Source organism: Poecilia reticulata, chromosome 6 (assembly GCF_904066995.2).
Source record: "Poecilia reticulata chromosome 6, P_reticulata-male-v2, whole genome shotgun sequence".
NCBI classification, from domain to species: Eukaryota; Metazoa; Chordata; class Actinopteri; order Cyprinodontiformes; family Poeciliidae; genus Poecilia; species Poecilia reticulata.
The window spans coordinates 2,589,994-2,614,313 of NC_088835.1; the positions used below are offsets into that span (position 1 = coordinate 2,589,994).

Consider the following 24,320-nt stretch of genomic DNA (forward strand, 5'->3'; position numbering starts at 1 on the left):
AGTGGTAATTGAACCAGCAACCCACCGACTGCAAGGCAAACTCCTGCTGCCGTTGCCCCCGTTGTCCACCATTTCGTATACGCACAAAATGTGTGTATTCCTTTAAAATTCAGTTGTGTTAGTAACTATGGTAACACTTTATTTGAAGGGGGTGAATAAGACTGTCATAACACTTTCATAAACATGACATAACACCTGTCATGAACATGAATAAGCCTTCATGAATATTTATGACTGTTGTCATAAAGTGTCATTCGGTAAATTATGACACTTTTAATACAAAGTTGACATTATTCAAAATGTCTTTGTTATGACAACTTGACATCAACCAAGAAAACTTTACCTTAATAACATAAAGATACCTAATTTTTAAAGTGCAATCAGTAATACTTTTATAACAAATTTATATCAGTAATCATTTCTTGGTTAATGTCAAGTTGTCATAAAGACATTTTGAATAATGTCAACTTTGTATTAAAAGTGTCATAATTTACCGAATGATGCCTTATGACAACAGTCATAAATATTCATGAAGGCTTATTCATGTTCATGACAGGTGTTATGTCATGTTTATGACAGTGTCATGTCAGTCTCATTCACCCCCCTTCAAATAAAGTGTTACAGTAACTATACATTTACATAACATTTACATAACAAATTGATGTTACATACATCCATCCATTTTTTATACACCCTTGTCCCTTAGCAGGGTCGGGAGGGTTGCTGGTGCCTATCTCCAGCTAAAGTTCTGGGCGAGAGGCGGAGTACACCCTGAACAGGTCGCCAGTCTGTCACATACAACTTGATTGTATGTTACATACAATCAAGTTGATTGATTGTATGTTTCTCAATGTTAAAGGAATACAAATATATAAACTGTATTAAGTTTCCTGCCATAAAAACAACAGGCATAAGCTCTGGATGTTACCAGCTTACCAGGAGGGGGCATTTCGAGGAAGTGTCCATACACTGTCCTGTTGACCTCACCCAGATAGTTGGTTGCTTTCAAAGTGTAGTTGCCATTATTGTAGTGCGTTGGGTTTTTAAAAAGAAGGCACCCCTCCAAGTCATCATTGTAAATATCCATATCTTGGCGGATGTACTCATTGTGGGAAATTTCCTGAAAGAATAGAATAGAATAGAATAGAATAGAATAGAATAGAATAGAATAGAATAGAATTACTTCAGAGAAGACCACATCCACCGTAAAGACACCGGTGGAGAGAAAACATCCCAGAAGCTCAAACTCCTCACAGGCAAAAGCCTCAAACTTTTTCCTGTGAGAACCACATAACTTTTCCCTTCTCTGGTGGGGGGCCGGAGTCAGTTTGTAACAGAAAAAGTGTTACACGTTTATCACCTGCGCTGCTAGAAATTGTTGACGGGGGTGGGGTTTTTAAGGTTAAAATTGTTTAGCGAGGGGGGGGGGGGGACTGTGCGCGATTCTCAATTGATTTTTACCCAGAAAGCACATGGGCAAAAACCGTTAGTGAAACGGTCACTGGGACTGACTAGTATATTCCATTGACTAGTATATTCATATGTTAACATAAAGGCTTGTTTTGAAGTATAAGTTGCTACTTACAGGCATTGCTTCGAAGAATTCGACCTGGAATGCGGCGTTCATAACAAACACGTGTGTTCATCTGCTCTACCGCTAGCAAACAACCGTACTGATTAAATAACATAAAAGTCAAGCAGTTCCCTAAAAGTCCAACAGATGGCAGCAATGCGCCATGCAAAACAAAACACCCACAGTTTACAGGACACACTTCCTGCTAAAGAGCCCCCTGGTGGTTGAAGAAAAATCCACATATAAACCGGAAAATACAATATATGAAAAAAAATCTGAATGCTCTCTGGTATTGTTCAGGGGGCCGGACCAAATGTGGCGGCGGGCCGGATCCGGCCCGCGGGCCGTAGTTTGGGGACCACTGCCTTAGAGCATTCCCATACTAGAAGGGAAACACCACACAGAGTCACCACACAGTGTACTTCCTTAGTAAGATCAGCCCAGTGGTCTAATAGATAGATGATAACTCTTGACAATAAAATCTGTCATACCTTATCTTCATGAAACCATCTTAAGCTTGGATGAGGTGAACCCCGAACAGTGAACTCTATACATGTGTCATGGCGGCGTTCTGGCTCCTTAAGCTTCTCAATGGACGGAGGAACTGAAGAGACAGGAAAAGAAGACCAGTGTTGAATTTAATTCACACAAATCTTTTGAAGTCATTTACACTCATAATAAAACATTCACTTGCCTTTATTTCTTAATTTATTTACGAATTTAAAGAATGATTTGAACAGGGATCATATGCTGGACACCACAGTTCTTGTTATTGATTTGAAAGGTTCCTGTTCTGGTCACTGTTTTGGACAGTGTGTCCTGAAAACCTTGTCAAGACAACAGTGAAAAACACATGCTTCCTGTCTACACAATGAGAGCTTGCTTAATGAGGATAACAAAACTTTGAACCACTGAAAATCTCAACTTTTTGACATTTAGCCACTCAAGAAAATTCAAAATAAATTATGGTACTTTCCAAATGTTTTTCACTGCAAACATTTCACTGATATAAATCCAAGCTGTTGAGGCAAATGTCTTCATTCATTTTCAGGAATAGGCTACAGAAATTATTTCTGGAATCTTTGAATTTGCTCAGAAAAATTTCTATAAAGTACTATGACTTGGAACATTTTCTGGTCAAAATGTGATATACTAATTCAAACATGAGTTTTGAATGCAAACTAATAAATAAATTATACTATAAACATATTTTTATCAGTCTATCCCATGTGGCAATTCAAACTTCTAATTCTACTTAGCAGTACAGTTTGTCCCCGTTCAACTCTGATACATATCAACTTAGTCACACAACTCTGAACACTGTTGGATCCTCAATGTGATCTCTGTGTCTGTCTTACATGTGTCAACTTACAGTGAACGATTAGGTGAACAGAAGCATTAGCAAAGCCTACGATGTTGTTGGCGGTGCAATTTAGCCAGAAACTGTTGTCCTCCCTTTTCACATTGGCCAGTGTTATGGTGATGGAGTGAATACTGTTGTATACTTTATCCTGAAGCAGAAAACAAGCACACCAGCAGGTTGATAAAAGCAACAAACCTCTGAAATATTCAGGATACACATCAAAGCTATACATTTAGCCCGATAACATTTATCTGGGTAAATGTTATCAAAGTGCAAATGTTCTGAGAGGTTTATGTCATGATCTGTGGTTGGTCGTGGTGAGGATAAATGCAACAATCCCAGGTTTACATAATAAAGATGATTTAATGAAGAATTCACAGACAAACTAAATCAAGCAACACGGGGAGAACAGACAGCAGACAGCAACAGACTTTAACAAACACACAACGTTTGACGAGGACCCGACAAGAGACAAAGACAACAGGTGGGTTTAAATACACAGGGAGGGTAATCAGGTAACTAGACACAACTGGGACTAAACACAGAAAACCTCAAAAATAACTACACAGAAAACACAAAACCTAACAGAAAACACAGAACCTAACAGTACCCACTCTCCCCATCTCAAGGGCGGCTATCAGATGCCCAAACAACAACAACGAAAAAAAATAAAAAATTCAAAAACAACAAGGGCGGGTGGAGGGGTGCTGAACGGGGGGGGCCAGAGTCCACTAGGGAACAAAACCAAAAACTCAGTCCAACAGAAAAAAAACCCACATGGCCAGGGCAGGACCTGCCGTGGAAAGTCTGGAGGCTGGCCACGGAGCAGCAGGCGGATTCCAGAAGGCGGGTCCAGGGGCCCCGGTGGGGCAGAAATCCACCTGCCGGGGCGGGCCATGCCACCAGTCGTGCTGCCTGACGACCCAGGGCCAGCCTGGCCACCTGAACTCCATTACCATGGGGACTGTGGCGGTCGGAGACGGACGGGCTGTGGCGGCCGGAGAGAATGATGTTGGAGGCGTGACTGGAGCTGAGGTGGTGGAGCGGAAGAACGGAGCTGGAACAGGAGTAATGAATCTTTGCCTCTGTAGAAACTCCTCATGGAGCTCTTGAACCATTTCCAGCATGATGGGGTCTTCTCTGAACAGATTGAAAAAAATAACAAAAATCCTCCTCAAACTCGATGTTATAAATGTCCTTAGACCTGAGGAATGGGTAGACCGGTGGAGCCGCAGGGGTGGTTACTGGGGGCTGGGGTATGGGGGTTGATGCCAGTCTCTTTGCCCGGTCATAGTCCGACTCGAGTTCCAGTTCCTCCAGCAGCAGCGAAGAAGGCAGGATCTCTACATCCCTGTAGAGAACATCCCTGTAGAGATCCCTTTGTGCCAACTCCAGCTGCTGCTGGAGCCACGCCTCGTGTGCCCTTGTTACGTCCTCACCTCTCTGGTCGGGTCCTGCTGTCATGATCTGTGGTTGGTGGTGGTGAGGATAAATGAAACGAGCCCAGGTTGACATAATAAAGATGATTTAATGAAGAATTCACGGACAAACGAAAGTCAAGCAGCACGGGGAGAACGGACAGCAGACGGACAGCAGACGGAAACAGACGCTGACAAACACACAATGTTTGACGAGGACCCGACAAGAGACAAAGACAAAAGAGTTTATATGAGTATTTTCTTAAAAGGGAAAAAAAACTGAACAGACAAGCATTCGGTTGCCGTCTGAAAGCATAAGTGGGGCCCGAAGAAAGATAGTCAGAAACAGTTTTTTAAACTGGTATATTATGTTATTAACCTGATCTTAGAGCATACAGGCGCTGTGCTTAGTTAGAATGTGTCTTTTTTTAACCAAGTTTCTCAGAATGCACCAGAAAACATGTCCAGCATCTTACTTATACAGTCATCTCATCATCTCTGTCTTTTGTCTTTGCATGTATGTATCACATGCAGGGAGTGGATTAATGATGGTCACAAGAAGTGACTCATCATTTTCAGAGAACAGCAAATTACCTAAGCCAATATTCTAAGTAAACCTGTAATGTTAAGAAAACTTAGAACCCAATAGAAATTATTTCAAGAGAGCTAAGTAAAGCGCCATGTTGCCTAGCAACAGCATTGAAAATTGAAAGTTCAGGAGATCTGAAAGGTAGAGTGGACCAAAATCTCTTCTGCATGTGTATGCAGGGGCACTGCCAGGAATCTTGGGCCCCATGACAAAAAATTAGAGTGGGCCCTCCCGCCCCCTGCGCAGCTGCTGTTACAATTTCTTGAGTCAATAATGTGACCCATAAAAAGTGTCACAATTGTAAAGGCTTGCAACTGCCTTGCTTTCTTTGGTTCCAATACTGATAAAATATTTACTGCTCATGAATTTTACATGCAACAGTCGACATACAGTATGCAAGTAGATTGTTTAATTTTTTTCTTAGTTTTAGATTACTGAAATATCTCTCCCCACGAGCAACAGTCAAAAACAATGTGCAAAATACACATAAAACATTCCATACTTCTCAAAAAAGGCTATGTAGTTGCATTTTATGCAAGCTGCAGTATGTAACTTTAATTAAAAAAAAAATGTTTTCTCCATATTTGTTAAAGCTGTCACCATGTCGTGACAGTTTGTTATGAGACAGATGAGAGCACTGGGAGAAAGCAGAGGAAATACAATTTTCACAGATTTCCTCACATACCATACTGTTACAACATAATGACAGTTTTAACAAATATGTGGAAAAAAAATATTTATCTAAAAGTTACATACTGCAGCTTTAATTTCACTCAGGAGAGGACGGGTCAGGAGGGACGTGAGTTATAACTGCTGCTGACTGACTCACCTGTTGTTGAGTGGTAAAAGGTACAGGGAACAAGTTAAATATACGAATATGTTGGTAATTTATTTCCTTAATTCATTAAATACTAGTGAAATGGAGGCAAACAGTAGTTTGTAGCTAAGCTAACTATGCTAAATGGTTGATAATCTCACACAGTCTACCCACCTCTCTTGGAGAAAAACTGGGTTATAAATTGACACTCTTGCCTTTTTCTCTCTCCCCCCCTCTCTAATTTGTTTTTGAAAACCTGATTTTATAACTTTTCTTAGCAGCATAGTAACTGGCACAGGTATTCGTGGCTGCAGCTTCTTACTGACTGCAGCTGCATACAGCTTCACTCTCAAGCCCAAGCAGCAATGAACCATTTTATGCAGACCGAGGGGGGAGTTCAGGGCAACAACGGACATGTGTTTTTTGGTCTGGGAGCAGTAACATTAAATTTTTACTACTAAAAACAATCTTTGATAATACAATATGATTAATTTTGTATTTGACAGGACCCCGACTTTTTAAATTCTATTTCTATGAACAAAATATAGATAATTAAATTGTGGAGGGCCCCCTGCTGGTCAGGGCACCTAGAATGGGGTATATGCCACGAGAGGTGGTGACGTATTTCCGTTTAAATTTATGCCACATAGATTGGTTCCGGGTCCTGCTTTCTCCTATTGTTTTTACCCAAAGCTGCAAGATCTGTACCATGAACAAGACACAAAACTTATAATATCTGCGAGCTACTGGTACAACAACTGAGTTTTGTGGTGTGCCGTTGTGTCCAGTAATTAGCCGGTACCATCCAGCGCTTAGTTTTTTTATTTTTCTGTCGATATCAAGGCGGCAGCGGACTGTAGCCAAAACTTAGCCACTACAGCTAACACACGGTTTGTAGCTGCCTGCTATTTCAAAGCTTGAGGATATTTAAGATCCAGCGTCAGAAACGGGAAGACGGAGGTTAAAAGGGAGCTGTACGAGCTTCGTTCACTGGAATAATTTGTTGGAGAAAAATAATGCGGAAGGAAATCTACAGCTACGGGAACAGGCTGAGAACAGAGGCAGCGATTCGGCACAAGGTAAGTCAATATGTGTGTGTTGATGTATGGGTTTGTGTTATACGGAGTCCATCCATCCATCCATCCATCCATCCATCCATCCATCCATCCATCCATTTTCTTCCGCTTATCCGGGGTCGGGTCGCGGGGGCAGCAGCTTCAGAAGGGAGGCCCAGACTTCCCTCTCCCCAGCCACTTCTTCCAGCTCCTCCAGGGGAATCCCAAGGCGTTCCCAGGCCAGCCGAGAGACATAGTCCCTCCAGCATGTCCTGGGTCTTCCCCGAGGCCTCCTCCCGGTTATACGGAGTATGAAATTATTTTTAGGCAACCCCCTAGCTTTTGTTTATATGACAATTATTTAAAGACTTTGTTGGCTACCCTGACACTGCAGTCATCCTGGACGGGGCTGAGCCGGTCTTCCTCTCCTCCAGAGTGACGAGTTTTCATCACCAGTAAAGGCAAAACAAGTCTGATGTCTGATTAGCTGCTAGGAAGTATATTACAGGTCCTTCTCAAAAAATTTGCATATTGTGATAAAGTTCATTATTTTCCATAATGTAATGATAAAAATTAAACTGTCATATATTTTAGATTCATTGCACACCAACTGAAATATTTCAGGTCTTTTATTGTTTTAATACTGATAATTTTGGCATACAGCTCATGAAAGCCCCAAATTTTCTGTCTCAAAAAATTAGCATATTTCATCCAACCAATAAAAGAAATGTATTTTAATACCAAAAAAGTCAACTAATTATGTTCAGTTATGCACTCAATACTTGGTCAGGAATCCTTTTGCAACCTTCAATGCAGCATGGCATGGAGGCAATCAGCCTGTGGCTCTGCTGAGGTGTTATGGAGGCCCAAGATGCTTCGATAGGGGCCTTAAGCTCATCCAGAGCGTTAGGTCTTGCGTCTTTCAACTTTCTCTTCATAATATCCAACAGATTCTCTATGGGGTTCAGGTCAGGAGAGTTGGCAGGCCAACTGAGCACAGTAATACCATGGTCAGTGGTTTTGGCACTATGAGCAGGTGCCAGGTTGTGCTGAAAAATGAAATATTCATCTCCATAAAGTTTTTCAGCAGATGGAAGCATGAAGTGCTCCAAAATCTCCTGACAGCTGCTGCATTGACCTGCCCTTGATAAAACACAGTGGACCAACACCAGTAGCTGACATGGCTCCCCAGACCATCACTGACTGTGGGTACTTGACACTGGACTTCTGGCCTTTTGGCATTTCCTTCTCCCCAGTCTTCCTCCAGACTCTGGTACCTTGATTTCCGAATGATATGCAAAATTTGCTTTCATCCGAAAAAAGTACTTTGGACCACTGAGCAACAGTCCAGTGCTGCTTCTCTATAGCCCAGGTCAGGCGCTTCTGCCGCTGTTTCTGGTTCAAAAGTGACTTGACCTGGGGAATGCAGCACCTGTAGCCCATTTCCTGCACACGCCTGTGCACAGTGGCTATGGATGTTTCTACTCCAGACTCAGTCCACTGCTTCCGCAGGTCCCCCAAAGTCTGGAATCGTTCCTTCTCCACAATCTTCCTCAGGGTCCGGTCACTTCTTCTCGTTGTGCAGCATTTTCTGCCACACTTTTACCTTCCCACAGAGTTGCCTTGATACATCACTCTGCGAACAGCCTATTCATTCAGAAATTTCTTTCTGTGTCTTACACTCTTCCTTGTCAATGATGACCATCTGGACAGCAGTCAGGTCGGCAGTCTTACCCATGATTGCGGTTTTGAGTAATGAATCAGGCTGGGAGTTTTTAAAAGCCTCAGGAATCTTTTGCAGGTGTTTAGAGTTACTTTGTTAATTCAGATGATGAGGTCAATTACTCGTTCAGAGAACCTTTTCATGATATGCTAATTTTTTGAGACAGGGATTTTGGGTTTTCATAAGCTGTATGCCGAAATCATCAGTATTAAAACAATAAAAGACCTGAAATATTTCAGTTGGTGTGCAATGAATCTAAAATATATGACATTTTAATTTTTATCATTACATTATGGAAAATAATGAACTTTATCATAATATGCTATTTTTTTTAGAAGGACCTGTATATATTCACTGTTCATTTTCCTATGCTGTTTGTGCCTACAATATAATTGAATCTCATTTGCAATACTCTACATTTCACAAACCTTTTTTTCCCCATTTCTCGGTGTTTACGTTATATCAAGTATTTGCATGTAGATCAGGAATTCAAGTGAGATGTTAAAATGCAACACTTTTAGGTAATACCAGCCAAGAAATGTGAATATTAAGTATTCACATTTCTTAGTCAGGGCTGCACAGTGGCGCAGTTGGTAGAACCTTGCAGCAAGAAGGTTCTGGGTTCGATTCCCGGTCCCGGTCTTTCTGCATGGAGTTTGCATGTTCTCCCTGTGCATGGTGGGTTTTCTCCGGGTACTCCGGTTTCCTCCCACAGTCCAAAAACATGACTGTCAGGTTAATTGGCCTCTCCAAATTGCCCCTAGGTGTGAGTGTGTGTGTGCATGGTTGTGTGTCCTGTGTGTCTCTGTGTTGCCCTGTGACAGACTGGCGACCTGTCCAGGGTGACCCCGCCTCTCGCCCGGCACGCTAGCTGGAGATGGGCACCAGCAACCCTCCCGACCCCACTGAGGGACAAGGGTGAAAGAAAATGGATGGATGGATGTAGTTAGTCATATAATTTAATATGCTGAATAAGGCTAGATGATATGACTTACAAGATTCTTTTCATACCAGATTTGATTTTAATCGATTCTTCCCGTCCTCAATTTCTATAATAAAATCACAGAAAATATTTTCAAAAAGTGCCTTTATTTCAATCATCTGTTCTGTGAGTTGTATAAGGGAGCATTACGGTCAGGATACAGGATTTTTCAAATGCAAGAATGCAGTCATTCCATTAGAATAAAGATGCAATTTTATAACAATGTCTTAAAATTACAAGATGTTTTAATGAGAAATAAAGATTCAGATCTGATGTAACCAGCTCAGTCCATGTGGTTCTGACATTTGTCAGTAATCAAGAGGATGTACATTTCCACCTCAACTGACCAGGTAAGCATTAAGGTAAAAATAAAAATAAAATACTGTATAGACAAATACAGTATACAAAATGGAAAAAGAGCAACTGATAGAAATACTTTCTATATAAAGAAAAGCAAAAAAGTTAATAGCAGGAGAAAAGTTGATGGCAATATTAGCTCAGCCAATCTCTCCCTCCAGGAAGCCATCAAACAGAACTCCTGTCCAACTCCAGCTATAATAAAGTTTTAAAAAAGAGAGAAAGAAAACAGAAAGTTAAAATAACAAATAATGCCAAATTAATAATTCAGATCTAATGCGTTCTGGAATCTATTATTGACATTTTACAAATTTCACAAATCAGTTGGAAGGTTTCACAAATGTTCTATTTATTCTGCTGTTGGTACAGAATAATCTAGTTAAGTTTGAAATGTCTAGGTGTTGTATTTAAAGTACAACACATTAAAAAAGCTCAAGATAGTGAAAAATTAAGTGTAATCGCCCTTTAGCTATTTTCCGAATTAGATGCTACATTCTGTTGCTAACTTCAGCTTCGACTGATAGCTTGGGCACAATATAGATAGATCTATATGTTTATATATCTATATGTTTATATGGATATATATTTATATATCTATCTATAAAGCATAGATATGTAGATTGCACACTGCACAGATAATCAAAACACTTAACGTTTACGTAGCATCTTTGTAAGCTTGTCCCTGTTAGCTACGTCAGACATGAGGTATTATGGTGAATACAAATGATTCATTAACTTACCTTCAAAGTTATTGTGAAGTTTGACACACCCAGCTTAAATCCTTTGTTGTTGTTGGAGTATTTCAGGACGTCTTAATAATTCTATAAGCATCATTAATAGTCCTGCAGCGACGGAGGAGCCACTGTTAACATACTGTTGCCTGTGCACCGGAAGCAGGTTATGTGGCAAAAAAATGCGGAAGTGCTAAAACGGAAGTCCGTGGCATATACCCTATTGTCATCACTTTTCACCCCTTTAGGGTCTACATGAAACCTGAGAAACAAAGATTTATGAACCAAATAAGTTTTATTTATTACCAAATTTATTAGTGCCCCTTATAAAACACATCACTGTCTGTTGTACTCTCAGGTTAATTGGCCTCCATTGGAGTCTCGTCTTAACATCCACTGGCTCTTGTTCACATGTAAAACCCTGCTGTTTCTTTCACCTCCTTATTTAGTCCAGTTACTAAAATCCTCAAGATACAATACTCACAATGTACCCGCGACCCGACCCCGGATAAGCGGAAGAAAATGGATGGATGGATGGATGAAAATCCCTAAAGTCAAATATTCTTCAGGTCTTATGTCTTTCTGTTTTGCTGCTGCAAATGAATTTTCATCAAAATAACATCTCAACACTCATTTCATTTCTTGCTTTTTTAAGAAGTCATGTAATTGCTTTTGCAGAATGAACACTTTGCTCAATGTATGTAAATGTTATCTTTCCATTTTTACGTGTTTTAAAACTTTCATTATGAAATTGCCCTTAATGTTTTACTTAGTAAAAAGAAATATTAACTCTCTGGTGGTTGCATACTGCTTACCTGTTGTGTGGTGATGGAGTGTAAGCCATTAACAGCCCAGTCCACCTCAGGTATTGGCAGTGCGGAGCCATTGCAGATCACTGTTACTTCATCACCTTCCACAACTGTCAGGTTGCTGTGACTGACACTGACCACTGGCAGGTCTGGAACAGAGAAGCAGAGGCTGAGTTCACAAATGATGAAACACCTGATCTGGATAAAACGGGGACTTCTTGCTCAAGTGCACAGAGCAAACTTACCTTCACATTTTTAAGTCTTTTCAAGACTACAATCATGGACATGGAAATTCATTATAATTGTGTTATTCAGTCATTTATATGAAACTCTCAATTTCTTAAGTGGAGTGATTAAACAGCGTACAAGTTTAGAAATAAAAAAGAGCAATCAAGAAACCAGATTAACTATGTGTAAATATGACTGGCTACAACAAAACCAGGTGTATTTTGAGTTATTTACAAAGTCAGAAAGTTGGATTCTAAGCTTTCTATGTTGTCAAAGATGCAGAAATCATAAAAAAGTTGTTTGTGTGCATTAATAACGCTTCAGGGCTATATGTAATTTCGAAGCTGTCGTGACACCTGGTTGGGACTGATTGAGATCTTTCCAGGACACAGAGGAAACAGGTCACAAAAACTCGGAGGCAATAAGTAATCTTAAATTATGATTTAATGATGATTGAAATTTATATAACCCTTATTGTAACAGAAATCTAGAAGCGACAAGTAATCTTGTATTATGAATTAATGTGATTAAAACTTATGTAATCCTTATTTTAAAATGTACTACTAATTAATGTTATAAATTAAGTGAACTTGATTGAAAAGTAAATGGAAAAAATCATAAAGGAATAAGAAGTAATGACTGCAAGTTAGATGAAAATGTCTCATACTGTGTCGCAAACTCGAGGCTGAGTGGGAGGACAAACTGTGAGCACGGAAGAAACAGGAAGTGGTGTTGTGAAATGCATAGAGGACCAGATGTTGAGTACAGATAAGAACTTCAGCAGGAGTAAAAGAGGAAGTTCAAGAGTCGAGTAGGAAAGAAGTCAACGGTTAACCAAGGCGCTTGACGTCAAGGAAAATGGTGCAAGGAGAATTGTGCAAGCAGCTGGTACATGCACAACTGAAATGCAGAAGTATAGAGAATTGTGTAAGCCGCAGATGCGCACACAACCGAAATACAGAGAGTATAAAAATACATGAGAGGAAAGAATCGGGGTTCTTTGTTCCGCAGTGTTCAAGTCAAGACCACACGAAGATGCAGGATCAGATAATGGCAACGCTTTGAAACCACGGGAAGGTGAAGACTTTGCACTGCTCGAGAAGGGAACAAGATCCGTCTACCCACAGTCCGGGTTCTGATTTGACAACCGCCCTACACTCCACCCAAGAATATCTCAACGATGCTGCAGTAGACATGGGGGATAGACAAAGATCGCCTATGGGTAAAGAACTGTGCTCATGGAGGATACTCACCAGTTTGACTTTGGATTTATTCTAAAAAGGACTCTGCCATGACAAGACAAGTCCCTGCATGGATATTAAAGTTTTCTGCTGCCAAGATCAACTCAGCATCTGGGGACGAGTGGAACTGCATCCCAAAGCCTCTCCTATAGTTCAGTGACACAGTATAGGGACTGGAGGGAAGTGTGATTTCCAAATTTCTTACATATAATAATCTCTTGATTTTTGATTGAAGAAGCTGTATGTCATTTTCCCCTGCTAAAGCTTGCTAATAAAGTATTAAAGTCTAATTGATGCTGTGGACAGTTAAATTAATTAAGTCATAGGAAAATTAATTCTTCTGGTTGATATAAAATCAATGTTCATGATCCTAGTAAATTAGGGGGCTTCAGACATTTCTTTGGTTATGATAAATAATGACCTTGGGACTCATGCCGGGTCTCTAAAGTTATCTAGACTGTAACAAGTGCACGTTATTAATAGAGAAAGAGCTACCGTTAACAGGAGGGGTTTTTGAAACCAGGCAACGGCAGGCTACTCCGGTGACTGGTTCATTAACTGTAAAAGGTCATAGCTTCTGGATCTGAAGGTAGTTAGAGTCTAGACGCATCTTTCTCGCTCCCAGCTTAAACAGAATGTCCTGTATATTCTCATCTGTAGTAATACTCAGAGGTTAGAGGCTTCTCTGACCCGTTAGGTGGAGAGCTGGTCAGTAGTCAGTCTGCTGGAGTCTGAGAGGAGGTATGGGCGTGGCTGACTATTGTGTAATAACAAAGCATAATGAAAGAAAAACAGACTTGAGTTGCTTTGGCAGAAACGGGCCGTAAATAAAAATAAAAATTATGGTCATAATTTTACTGACACACGTGTCTTCTGGTCAGTTTATCAATCTGCTATAACATAACATCGTTAATCATTTTTAGGCCATATTTTTGGTAAATCTTTTAAGCTAACATACCTGCACATCACAATATATATAAAATTAGAAGAAGAGGTTTATGATACTGGAAAGTTTTTGGTAATGTGAGTCATCAGAGTATCAAAAAGTGAGTTTTTCTTATTTATGCAACAAAAAGCTTCATCCACAAATTAAAATAGTTGTGTATTCTTTAAAGAAAAGGACATCTCGAAACATTTCTTAAACCATTACTTTTACCAACAAAGAACTACATTTATTTACAATCAATATGAATGGAAAACTTAGAATTTATTACATTATTTAAATTTTACTCTATTTGATTTGAGTCTTTTCTCACCACAGTTGGTGACATTCATGTCCAGCAGCAGAATCTGTGTGTGTTCGGTGGAGCAGGTCAGTTGCTGGCTGCTCAGGCCCGCCTCTCCTCTCTGCTGCCACAGCTGCAGCCAGCGGATCTCACACCCACAGGAAAACACCACTCCCTCCAGATACCTGCAGAAAAAACAGTCAGTTTTGTAATAAGGTGCTCACAGAAGAGGGCAAGAAGGTTAAAATAAAGAAAGACTTTATCAAGCTTTCTTAAAACGGAGAAACACATTGCACATTGAATTTAACCATTTATAGCTGAATGGTTTCAGCTATAAATGGAAGAACTGTCTCTGAAATATTTTTTCAAGGATAAGTCAGCAGTCTGTCTGAAATAAAATGGGAAAAGATTTTTTCTGGTTACATTTTTGTATGCCTGTGAGGGATTCATCCACCTACTAACAGGTTCTGTCTTTACTTTCTATGCATAACATTCATTTAATAAAATATATTTGTTTTTATTTGTGTTGATCTACTTGGGGAAGTTTAATGCTGGTATTCTTGATACCATATTCTTCAGGTACTGCTCAGTGTTATTTTTGTGTGAAACGCATATTCTGGAAATGTGAGCCCAAAATGCTAGCTTGGTTTCATCCTGATCCTGACTGAATAAATATCTTTTGTGTTTGGATTAGGACTTGACATCAGTCCATCTTAGATCTATGTTAACATATAAGGCAGGAGGATTGAATCAGAGTAAGAGAGGAACTATTATCATGCAGATTCACCTAGAGGTGTACTGACAGCAGGTCAGTGAAAAAAAACAATCCAGGGCTGACTTACAGTGCTGTGAGCTGCAGATGTTCAAAGACATGCCAGGACAGAGTCTTCAACATGGGGTTCATAGACAGGTTTCTAAGGGAGAAATCGATAAAAAGGCAGAGACTGAAAAGGTGCATATGGCAGAAATTTGAAAGTTAATATTTAGAGAACAAAAAGAGAAAAATATCATAAATAAAAACAGAATATTGCTTTTATCTCTGATAATTATTTCCACTGGATTGTTCAGTAATTTACTGTTTACTGATCAGGGGACGTCTGGAGGCAAATGGTTGGACTGAATGTTATATAAGGGTTTCACAGAAAGGGGGCAGAAATTTTAGATGTTGCTCATTCACTTTTTTTCCACTTTACAATTGCGCACTTGTTATGTTGGTCTGGCTCATAAGTTTGTGGAGGAAATTTTACAAATGCGGACAAGTTTGAGGAGATGAAATACATTTGCAAAGCTCAGAAATACTGACGCATCATTGAAACGAAGCATTATGTTGCTCCAAAGTTCAGAAGACACAGTAGGACTTTGTGGACTCACATGTAGCGCAAGTTAAGGTTCTTGGAGAAAACCCGAGGATGGAGTGTGTGCAGGCTGCTTCGGGTGATAGTTCTGTTAAACACACATTTGAAAAAAGAGAGAAGACAGATCACACACGTGTTAATACAATAAACACTCCAAAGGGTTTATGTTAGGCTTGATTGGCCTCAGTTATCATGTTAAATGTTAGAAAATATGAAGTAATGTTAAAAACCTAAACTATCATGGCTTCTTTAGGCTCCCAGGAGAACGACTCTTCTGTCTAAACAGAAACACCAGCACAGGTTCAGCTTTCGGAGGTTCATCTGAATGAACCTCAGGACGTCTGGAACACGAGCAGATAGCCAAGTTACTTCAATTCAATTCAAATTCATATTGAAAAATACTTTATTCATCCCAAAGAGAAATTAAATGTTGTTGTAACTCATTAATTTAGATTCTTCAGAGTTATCGAAGATGCTGATGGCTGTTGGCAGAAAAAAAATTCTTAACATCACGTTTGGTGAATTTGGCAGGCTGGATGGAATGTAACCATGAGATTACATCCAATCATGGAATATTGGATATCTGATATCTGAGATATCATCTGATATCTCTGGTGAATATCTTTCTTCAGAGATATAAGATTTATATTAATAATAAATACTTTTGACTTGGTCCTAAAAGGCTAATTTTAGTTTGCCCTGAAAGGTAAAGCCCTCCTACTGAAAAAGGACACCATGGCTGTAATTTACCATCACTGACATCTCAACAATTTTCAAACTTTATAATTTTTTAAAAGGAGTAATTTGTCACATAGTTTAACATTTAATGAAAATCTTCTAAAGACAATATTTGAGGTTTATTTTTCATGTGTTTATACTTTTTTGGGAGGCCTTTTCATCAAGCTCACTTTAAAAAAATGCACTGCAACTGCTGCTGGCAATGAACCAGATGAATGGAGGCAAAAATATTTTTATGGCCAGCTGGGGATTTATTTAAAACACAAACAATGTTATTCTGAATACGGAAACATGTGTACAAATACTTTACTCACAGTCTCTGTAGGCCAGGGTACAGCTCCATGTCCACATCTTTCAGTGCTTTCAGACCTGTCCAGTTATCAAGGTATCTGCAGGGAAAAAACACAAAATTTAACTAAGAGAAAGTAAAAACTTTCTGTCATTCACTTATTTAGGTTATTTAACCATCATATTGGTGCATAGTGCTATTATATTTCTTTTAAATGTTGCAGGAACCCCTGATTCATCTTTCTTTTTTTTTTTACTTTTTTGAAAAAAATAAAACTTCTTCAAATATGGGGACTGTGGATGCGGAATATCTGTGCTGCTGTTTAGAGTTGAGATGCTATTTTATACTAGAATAGCTTTGCTGATAGGCTAAGTCCTTTTTGATTAACTTTAACACAGACACTTGTGTGTCAGCTTTAGAGGTATGAATACAAAGGTTATGGCTCAGGATTTTGTATGTAAAAAAAAAGTTTTAAATTGTGTTAGGACACATTGAAATCATAATTAAATAATTGCAATGAACAAGTTAAAGTCCAGGCCCTGATACGTAAATAAATGCAACATAAATTCATACTACATACAAGATAAGATAGACAAAACATTAATAATATTAAAAACTGCTAAAACTGACACTAAGGAGAAGGAGAAACAAATAGGTATCATTCCCAAACATGGTGTGTAACAGATTACAGAATCCTAAGGACTAATATACTGTAGTTAATTATGCTAACCGTTCATCAGTTTTAAAATAAACTTGCTGATAATTGTTAAATGAAATAAGATTATTAAATGCTCCACCACCCAAATCAGAGAAATGATCATTTTTTGCCCTGATTCAAGTTTGTTTCTGTGATAAAGGAGGTACAACATTAAAAGCTAACAGTGCTGTGGGCCTCAAGCACTGATACATTAAACAGCCCAGATTTATCTGGAATCTATGAGTTCATATATGACTGAAGTTCTCTGACATAATTAATGCATTAAAGACAGGACATATTGATTTTTTCTTCATTTTTATAATAGATAGCATTTTAAATTTGACATTAGGAAAGGATTGATCCACATATATTGATTTCTTGTCATAATGTCTTTGGTTGAAAGCTGTTAGAAACGCATTAACAGGAGTTATACTGTATGTTCACACGCAGACAGACTTGCTTACAAAAAGCATGGTAATAAGGTTAGTCAAACTGGTTCCAAAAATACTAGCAAAATAAACATGAAGTAATTAAGTTTTTTTTGCAGCAACTAGCAGCACAGCCATGTTAAGGTCATAAGGTCAGAGGGCAGCATTGACTTTGGGTTGGACTAACCTGTTCAGCAGAATCACACATGACTTTAGACTGGGAGCAAAACCAAAATCACAGCTGAACTACTTCAGTTCCATCCAGTTTTCTTAATGCCAAAGATAAAGTATATGTAAAACTTAACTAGGGTTTCTCCGATAATCATTATGGCCATCAGGAATGTAGGATTTGTACATTATGTGTGGAATTAATAATGTGTTTCAGTTACACAGTAAAATTCAGTAAAGTGTCAAATAAACAGTGTCGGAGCATGTGGACCCTATAAGGGATAATTCAACAACAGTAAGAGTAAAATGCCTCCCTATGATTTGCAGTGTTGGTGTAAAAATCAACCTCAGAAATAGAGAAAGAGAGAGATGGAGCATGAGAGACAGATACTCAACTCTCCAGGAAACCTGCATTAATGTTCAATAAATTTATAACTGTAAACAGTCATTAAATTAACCATACATATAACTGAGCTCTACTGAAACTAATGTTCTTCATGTGAAATGACATAACAAGACTAATTACTAATAACATTATATGGTAAATGAAGCTTTGGCCCAAATTCAATCTGGAAGACTCTTTAGCCTCACCTGCCTCATCAATCAGCACCTCCCTCTCATCACCCTGGACCTATCAGAGCTGGATCAAGCCACGCCATGGCCAATCATTGATCAAGCTCCAGTTGATAAAGACCTTCATCCATGGCCTCCTCCACTTACCAGCTACGATCAACCCACCTCCGCCCCATCTCCATCGTCAGTTCCCGGCTCTTCAGCCCACATCCTTCTTCGACCTCCGCCACCACTATAGGCCCCGGGGGGTCTACATTCCTATGCAGCATCAGGAATGTTTATCGAGCTTATCGAAGCTCCAGCTTGACGTCCTCGGCCGGGGCCTGAACGCCAAAGGACTTTAATGTTTATCTGTCATTAAACTTTTTTAAATCGCTTTCTTTCTCTGTCTGAGTCTCTCCAGATTGAACTTCATTTAGAAGGTGGCAGAATTAGTCATGGTTATTGGTATTTATTCTTCACATTTGATCAACAATAGTTAAAGCTTTACTTGATAATTATCTTTAGCAGCTAATTTATTAATAAAAAAAATAATTATTTATTTCAAGGAGAGGTTCTGTGAAAATACAAAAGTGGACTGCTGACCCTACACTAAGATATGGAATCTCTTAAATATGATGTCTTAAATCTGCTGCCAACCTACTGATGTATTAGAGAAATCTATTATACCGACAAATAACATTACAGTTCCTACTTAACCTTCAACCAAAAGCAGCCAGCCTGATTATTAATTTATATACTTGCGAACTGGAGAAACATCTTTACCTCTTTGACTGCAGGACCATACACATCAGTAATGAATATGATGTCTAAAAGAAAGGCTGTTTATAAGTTATCTGTTCCCCACATCATGTGTCCATTATGAAAACTTTTTCTGATAAGTACATCCTCTAATATATTTTTTCCAAATTAACAATAACCTATAAATCACTGAAGTATGCATCCAGTACAGAAGCACCGTTCTCATACTGCAGGTGACAATGGTCCTTTAGCAGTATATGAACAGCAGTGGTGAGTTTGACATGTTTTAATCTATGATGTATTATTTCTGTATTAATTACAGTATGTGAGCATTAAAATAACATAACTGTTGGTGTGTGTCCGGCATTGTAATCAGCTCATTATGGGTCACAGCAATGACGGTATGTCGACGTATACTGCACACATTATCTGTGGTAGACCTGGACATTTTACAGCCACCATCCATCCAAAGGTTGTCAGCCCACAGACAACCTTTGGCATGAGTTTGTAAGAAAAGTGTAAATCCTAATAATCTGATAAAGGTGTGAGAAGTACTTTTATTTTGAAGGCTACTACTGCTTTCTTGATGTCATCAATGGATTTATGTGGCCCAGCAAATGTGCTGAATTGCTTTCAAGAAGTTAGCTTAACCCTGACATATGTCAGCTAAAAACTTTAGACATGGAATGCAGCGTTTTGTACAGAAGAGGATTTTTAAGTGGACCTGATCCATAGCAAGGCCTAGACCAGGGCTGGTGTCCTGCAACTCTTAGATGTCTCCCTGGTCCAACACACTTGAATCCAACAGCTGAATCACCTCCTAAGTGCAGTCAAGTTCTACAGAGTGACGGGGACAAATCCTGGACTTTAGATCGATTAATTTAAGTCAATTTAAATGTATCAAGAACATAACCTATTGCAATGAATAATTCATCAAGAGATGTTGTGCAGGTGAGTCTTTAAATGAACCATGCTGTTGATGCGTTAACTAAAATGTTATTTCATCAGGGTAAAAGATCTGAATCGCAGACAGTTTGTTTCACTGTTGGAGGAGACTGATGGAGAACAGAGGCTACCCGAAAATCCAAACCGGCTTATTGGCTCTGCGATTCAGAGACGGCTCTGGCTGACAAAGTTACTAAAACACTTTGGGGCTTGGATGCAGAGACTCAGGAGTTTTGTGAAAAGAAGTGCAAGAACGACAGCAGATCTGGCTTTTGCTGTCGATGTGAGTCATTAATGAATGAATGAAGGAAAGTGGTTCTCAATAAACAAACACACAATCCAGTCATTGCTTTTTTTGCATGAAATAAGTGTGATGTTGGATTTTGAACATCACAAATGCTTGAAACAAGCATTAATAAAGCTCGATTCACTTTATTAATGTCAATAATGTAAATAGAAATGAACATTTTACATTAAATGAATTTTTTAAAAAAAGAACATTTAAATTTCAAAATGCCTTTTGGGACTTTACATTAAGTACTATATACATATAAGAAAATAATTTCCTAGAATTTATAATTGCCTACCCCAGATCTGTTGCAATAGAATAAAATTCTCTACATTTTCAGCTGTCACCACAGTCTGATTCAACACTTCCTCTGTAGCGTCCTTTTGGTCTGCTTTATTATTGGTAGCATAACCTCTTTGAATTTTTTTACTGTTTTTAATTAATAAAAAAGTCAAAGTGAGTGTCCAATGCAATAGAAAACAGCAACCCAGAGGTCAGATTCAAGTAAGGTTGAGAGGTTGCATCTGAGCAGAACTCTTCATCGGCCCGACCCGGTTCTATGGTCTGTGGTTCCTGCAAAGCTAGAAAGAACATGCACGGATAGAGAAAACCAAAATATTTTGACAGTAAAATAATTCCTTCAATTATATATTTTAAATGTACCTTGTTTCTTTTTATATTACATGAAGGACATTTTAAAAATAAACTTTAAAAGTTTTTTAATATAAAAGCAAAATATAGTTTCCTGTGTAATAATCATTTAGTGATGACTCTTCAACAAAAAGTTAAAAAGTCTGATTGTTTGGTGCTATATTAGACTGGTAATGGTTTCCTTCGTGAGATTCTTTAATAGCAGCCTTAAGAAAAAACAGAATATATCTTTCCCAGTGAATAAGATGCAGTTATAGAAAGTAATATTCCGTATTAAAAAGGCCAAAGAAATATAGGTGGGCATACCAGTACAGTGAAACGGAGAGTTTTGTGGAAAACATGGAGGTCAAAACTGGGAAATAATCCTTTGACTATCTGCACAGCTGAAAGACTTGGTGTCCTTTTCTTTTAACTGTTGTGATAATAAATTGCAACATAGGAGTTACTTTAGTTTCTTTTTATGCTTTTCATGAAAAGAAATATAAGCCTAAAAATGTTTCTCCAAATGAAATGAGAGACTGGCAAACTAGCAGCAGCCATGTTAGGCTAATACTAAGATTCCTTTAAAAGCAGAGAAGACATTAGATAGCATCCTGGCTTTTGTTTCCTTTAGTTGGTGTTTTTCTCACCGTCAGCAGAGTAATTAAAAAATGTAGTGATAATTGAAAATAAAAGATTTCTCAACATTAACCTTTTATTTCACCCTAATGAGATCAAATTGATTTAATGTGAAAACATTTTATGTGATTTAGTAAACTCCTACAAACTCAACTTTTCTTTGTCCTATTTATGAAGATGTAAATAAACACAGAGTTACGATCTGTTGCTGGTGAATTGGGTCTAAAAGAACTCTTACATGCTGGAGATGTTCTGGAAAAGGTCCACAATGCTCTCGCTCATATTCTCCGCGCCTGCCATGTGGAAAGACAGCAGCTGAGAAATGCTGCTGTTGTCCGACTTGTTGCAGTAGATCTCGGTGGAAGAGCAGGTGCAGGTAGGCGGGCAGTCCAGCAGGGAGCTCAGGCTGCTGTGGAACAAACAGACCAGCAGAAGGAAAACCTTCCAGCAGCTGCTCCTCACAGTCTGGTCAAAGGAACATGTTCTCCGGACCCCCTTGTCGGGATCACTAACATCCTTCATCTTCCTGCACTGCTTCTTTCTGTGGAAACAATAAAAATAGCTTTTCCTCAGTTTATCTGGTAGAAGCGGTACTTTCCTCTCTCAACACAGTCCAAACGCCAGCAGAGAGAACCTCTCCTCGTCCATATGTCCTGTGTGGATCATGTCTGTAGGAGCGCAAAGACACTGAAGAAAAAACATGAACAGTCTTCCAGGTTGGCTACATGGCTGAAAGGGATCTCAGGGTTCAGGCCCCATCCGTCTGCTTTTCTCTTCTGTCATTCATCCTGGCATCTCCATTTCTCCCCTCCCTCTCTGCCTCAGTTGATATTCCCACTGTGGGTCCCTGTTGTCACCATATGGTGAACTTTAAGCTCCACCTACACACCGAGGACCATGGCTTTCCAACCAATGACGCACAGAGGACAGAAATGAACAGAAATAAAAATAAAAGCAGAACTATATAAATATCCTAATAAATAATTCAATACACTTAAAATACACAAATGAACTTACTTTACCTCATATTTTATCATTTAATTGACCCTCATATATACATATTTAATATGTATATTATATATATATGTGTTTTTTAATTATCATTATTTTTATGTTTTTCCTTTTACTTAGAGATGCATTTACAGTTGGCACCAGATATTTACATACACAAACACATTTTGTTCTGAAGTTAAATCAGACAAAGCTTTTGTTATTTTTGCTGAGTTAGAATTACTGAAATTATTTCTGCTTACTAAAAGCCAGAAAACGTGGCGAGAAAATTTTTTAGAAATATTTTTGTGCCATTGTATTTGTCATTGTTTCAGAAATAAGTTTCTCTTCTTTTTTTGTATTTCTACTTATCCATCGGAAACATAGAATTCAAAAATTTACATACATTTGATAAGTATCAAATGTATACTGATGTATACTAAAAGACTTTGATGGAAGTCTTTCAAAATGTAGGACTTGCATCAAACCTTTTGGGTTTCCATCCACAAGCTTGTCACAGTAGCTTCTTGGAATTCTGGCCCATTCCTCCTGACTGAACTGCTGGAACTATGCGTATATTTTGTAGGCAGGCCTTTTCAGGTCTTCCCACAAACTCTCCTTATGATTGAGATCAGGGCTTTGTGATGGCCTCAGACCACAAAGCCCTAAAAAGGAAAATCTTTGTCCTTGTGTCCAATTGCAAACTGCAGTCTGTTGTTTTATGTTTCTTTTGAAGTAAAGGCTTCTTCCTTGCTGAGTGGCCATTAGCTCATGATGGTACCTGTCATGTTTCACTCTTTTCCCAACTTTAGCTTAATTTTGTTGGGATCTGGGGTTTCAGTTTTTTGGGGGGATTCTTATTTTTGCCAATTTTGGTGTTCCTTCAGTCTCTCTATTTAGTTTGCCCTGTTTTCCACTTTTGTTCTTCCTTAGTGATTCTAGTTATGTTTTTCTTGTTTCTAGTTTTTTGTTCTTGTGCATCACTTTTCTTTAGTCCAAGTTAGTGTTTGAATTGTTTCCTGTTCCCCTGTGCCTCCTTCTCTCTCCCTTCTCCCCCTCAGTTAGATCCTACTCTCACAACTGTTCTCAATTTACTCATCAGTCAAGCCACTGCTTCCACCCCCTCCCTCCCAGTATTTAGACTCCTCTCTTTCTATTAGTAGTCACCAGTTCATTTTGTTACCCAGCCACAGCTCAGCACTCTCCTTGTGTCCTCCTGAAATTCCTTTATGTCTTTTGTTTTTGTATTTGCTTGGATTTTTTTCTTCCACTGGATGTCCCGTTTTGTAAATTGGTTTTGTCTTTGTTACAATAAATTCTCATGTTTTTTGCCTGCTGTTCTTTGGTCCTCTTCAACCACTACCATGACAAATTAATTTTATATTTCTTATATGATTTCATTGTATTACTGTGAAGCTCTTTCTTGAATGACCTTGTTTCTGAGTGTTACTGTACAAATAAAGTTGACTCATCTTTAGTAAAAACAAAGATCCTACGAAGAAGAAATTGTGGCACTCATCTAAACTGCGGTTCAAGTTCTCTTTAATGCATTACAATAAAAATAACAAAAGACAACGAAATCCTATTACATGACAGTGGGTATATTTTTCTCTTGTAGTAAATTATTGGAAATAACTACAGTGCTGGGGCCAGAGAGCTTATCATGCTCTCGATAAAGGGGTTTGGCCCTCTGTCATTCAGAGGATATTAATCAGATGGCATGACT

At 38.7% G+C, this 24,320-nt stretch overlaps 1 protein-coding gene across 2 annotated transcripts in view; it reads right to left on the minus strand.

The window, feature by feature from the left end:
• LOC103465767 (NT-3 growth factor receptor-like) overlaps positions 1-22,440 on the minus strand; it is a 33,418-nt gene extending 10,978 nt beyond the window's left edge. For both annotated transcript variants that reach the window (XM_081607638.1, XM_008410902.3), the window contains exons 1-9: positions 21,843-22,440; positions 16,520-16,594; positions 15,484-15,555; positions 14,955-15,026; positions 14,143-14,297; positions 11,424-11,566; positions 2,946-3,084; positions 2,065-2,177; positions 937-1,120 (exon numbers count right to left, since the gene is read on the minus strand). In XM_081607638.1, the coding sequence (XP_081463764.1) occupies positions 937-1,120; positions 2,065-2,177; positions 2,946-3,084; positions 11,424-11,566; positions 14,143-14,297; positions 14,955-15,026; positions 15,484-15,555; positions 16,520-16,594; positions 21,843-22,126 (1,237 nt within the window). In that variant the 5' untranslated portion in view covers positions 22,127-22,440. The remainder of the gene's footprint in view (positions 1-936; positions 1,121-2,064; positions 2,178-2,945; positions 3,085-11,423; positions 11,567-14,142; positions 14,298-14,954; positions 15,027-15,483; positions 15,556-16,519; positions 16,595-21,842) is intronic.
• Positions 22,441-24,320: the final 1,880 nt, after the last annotated feature.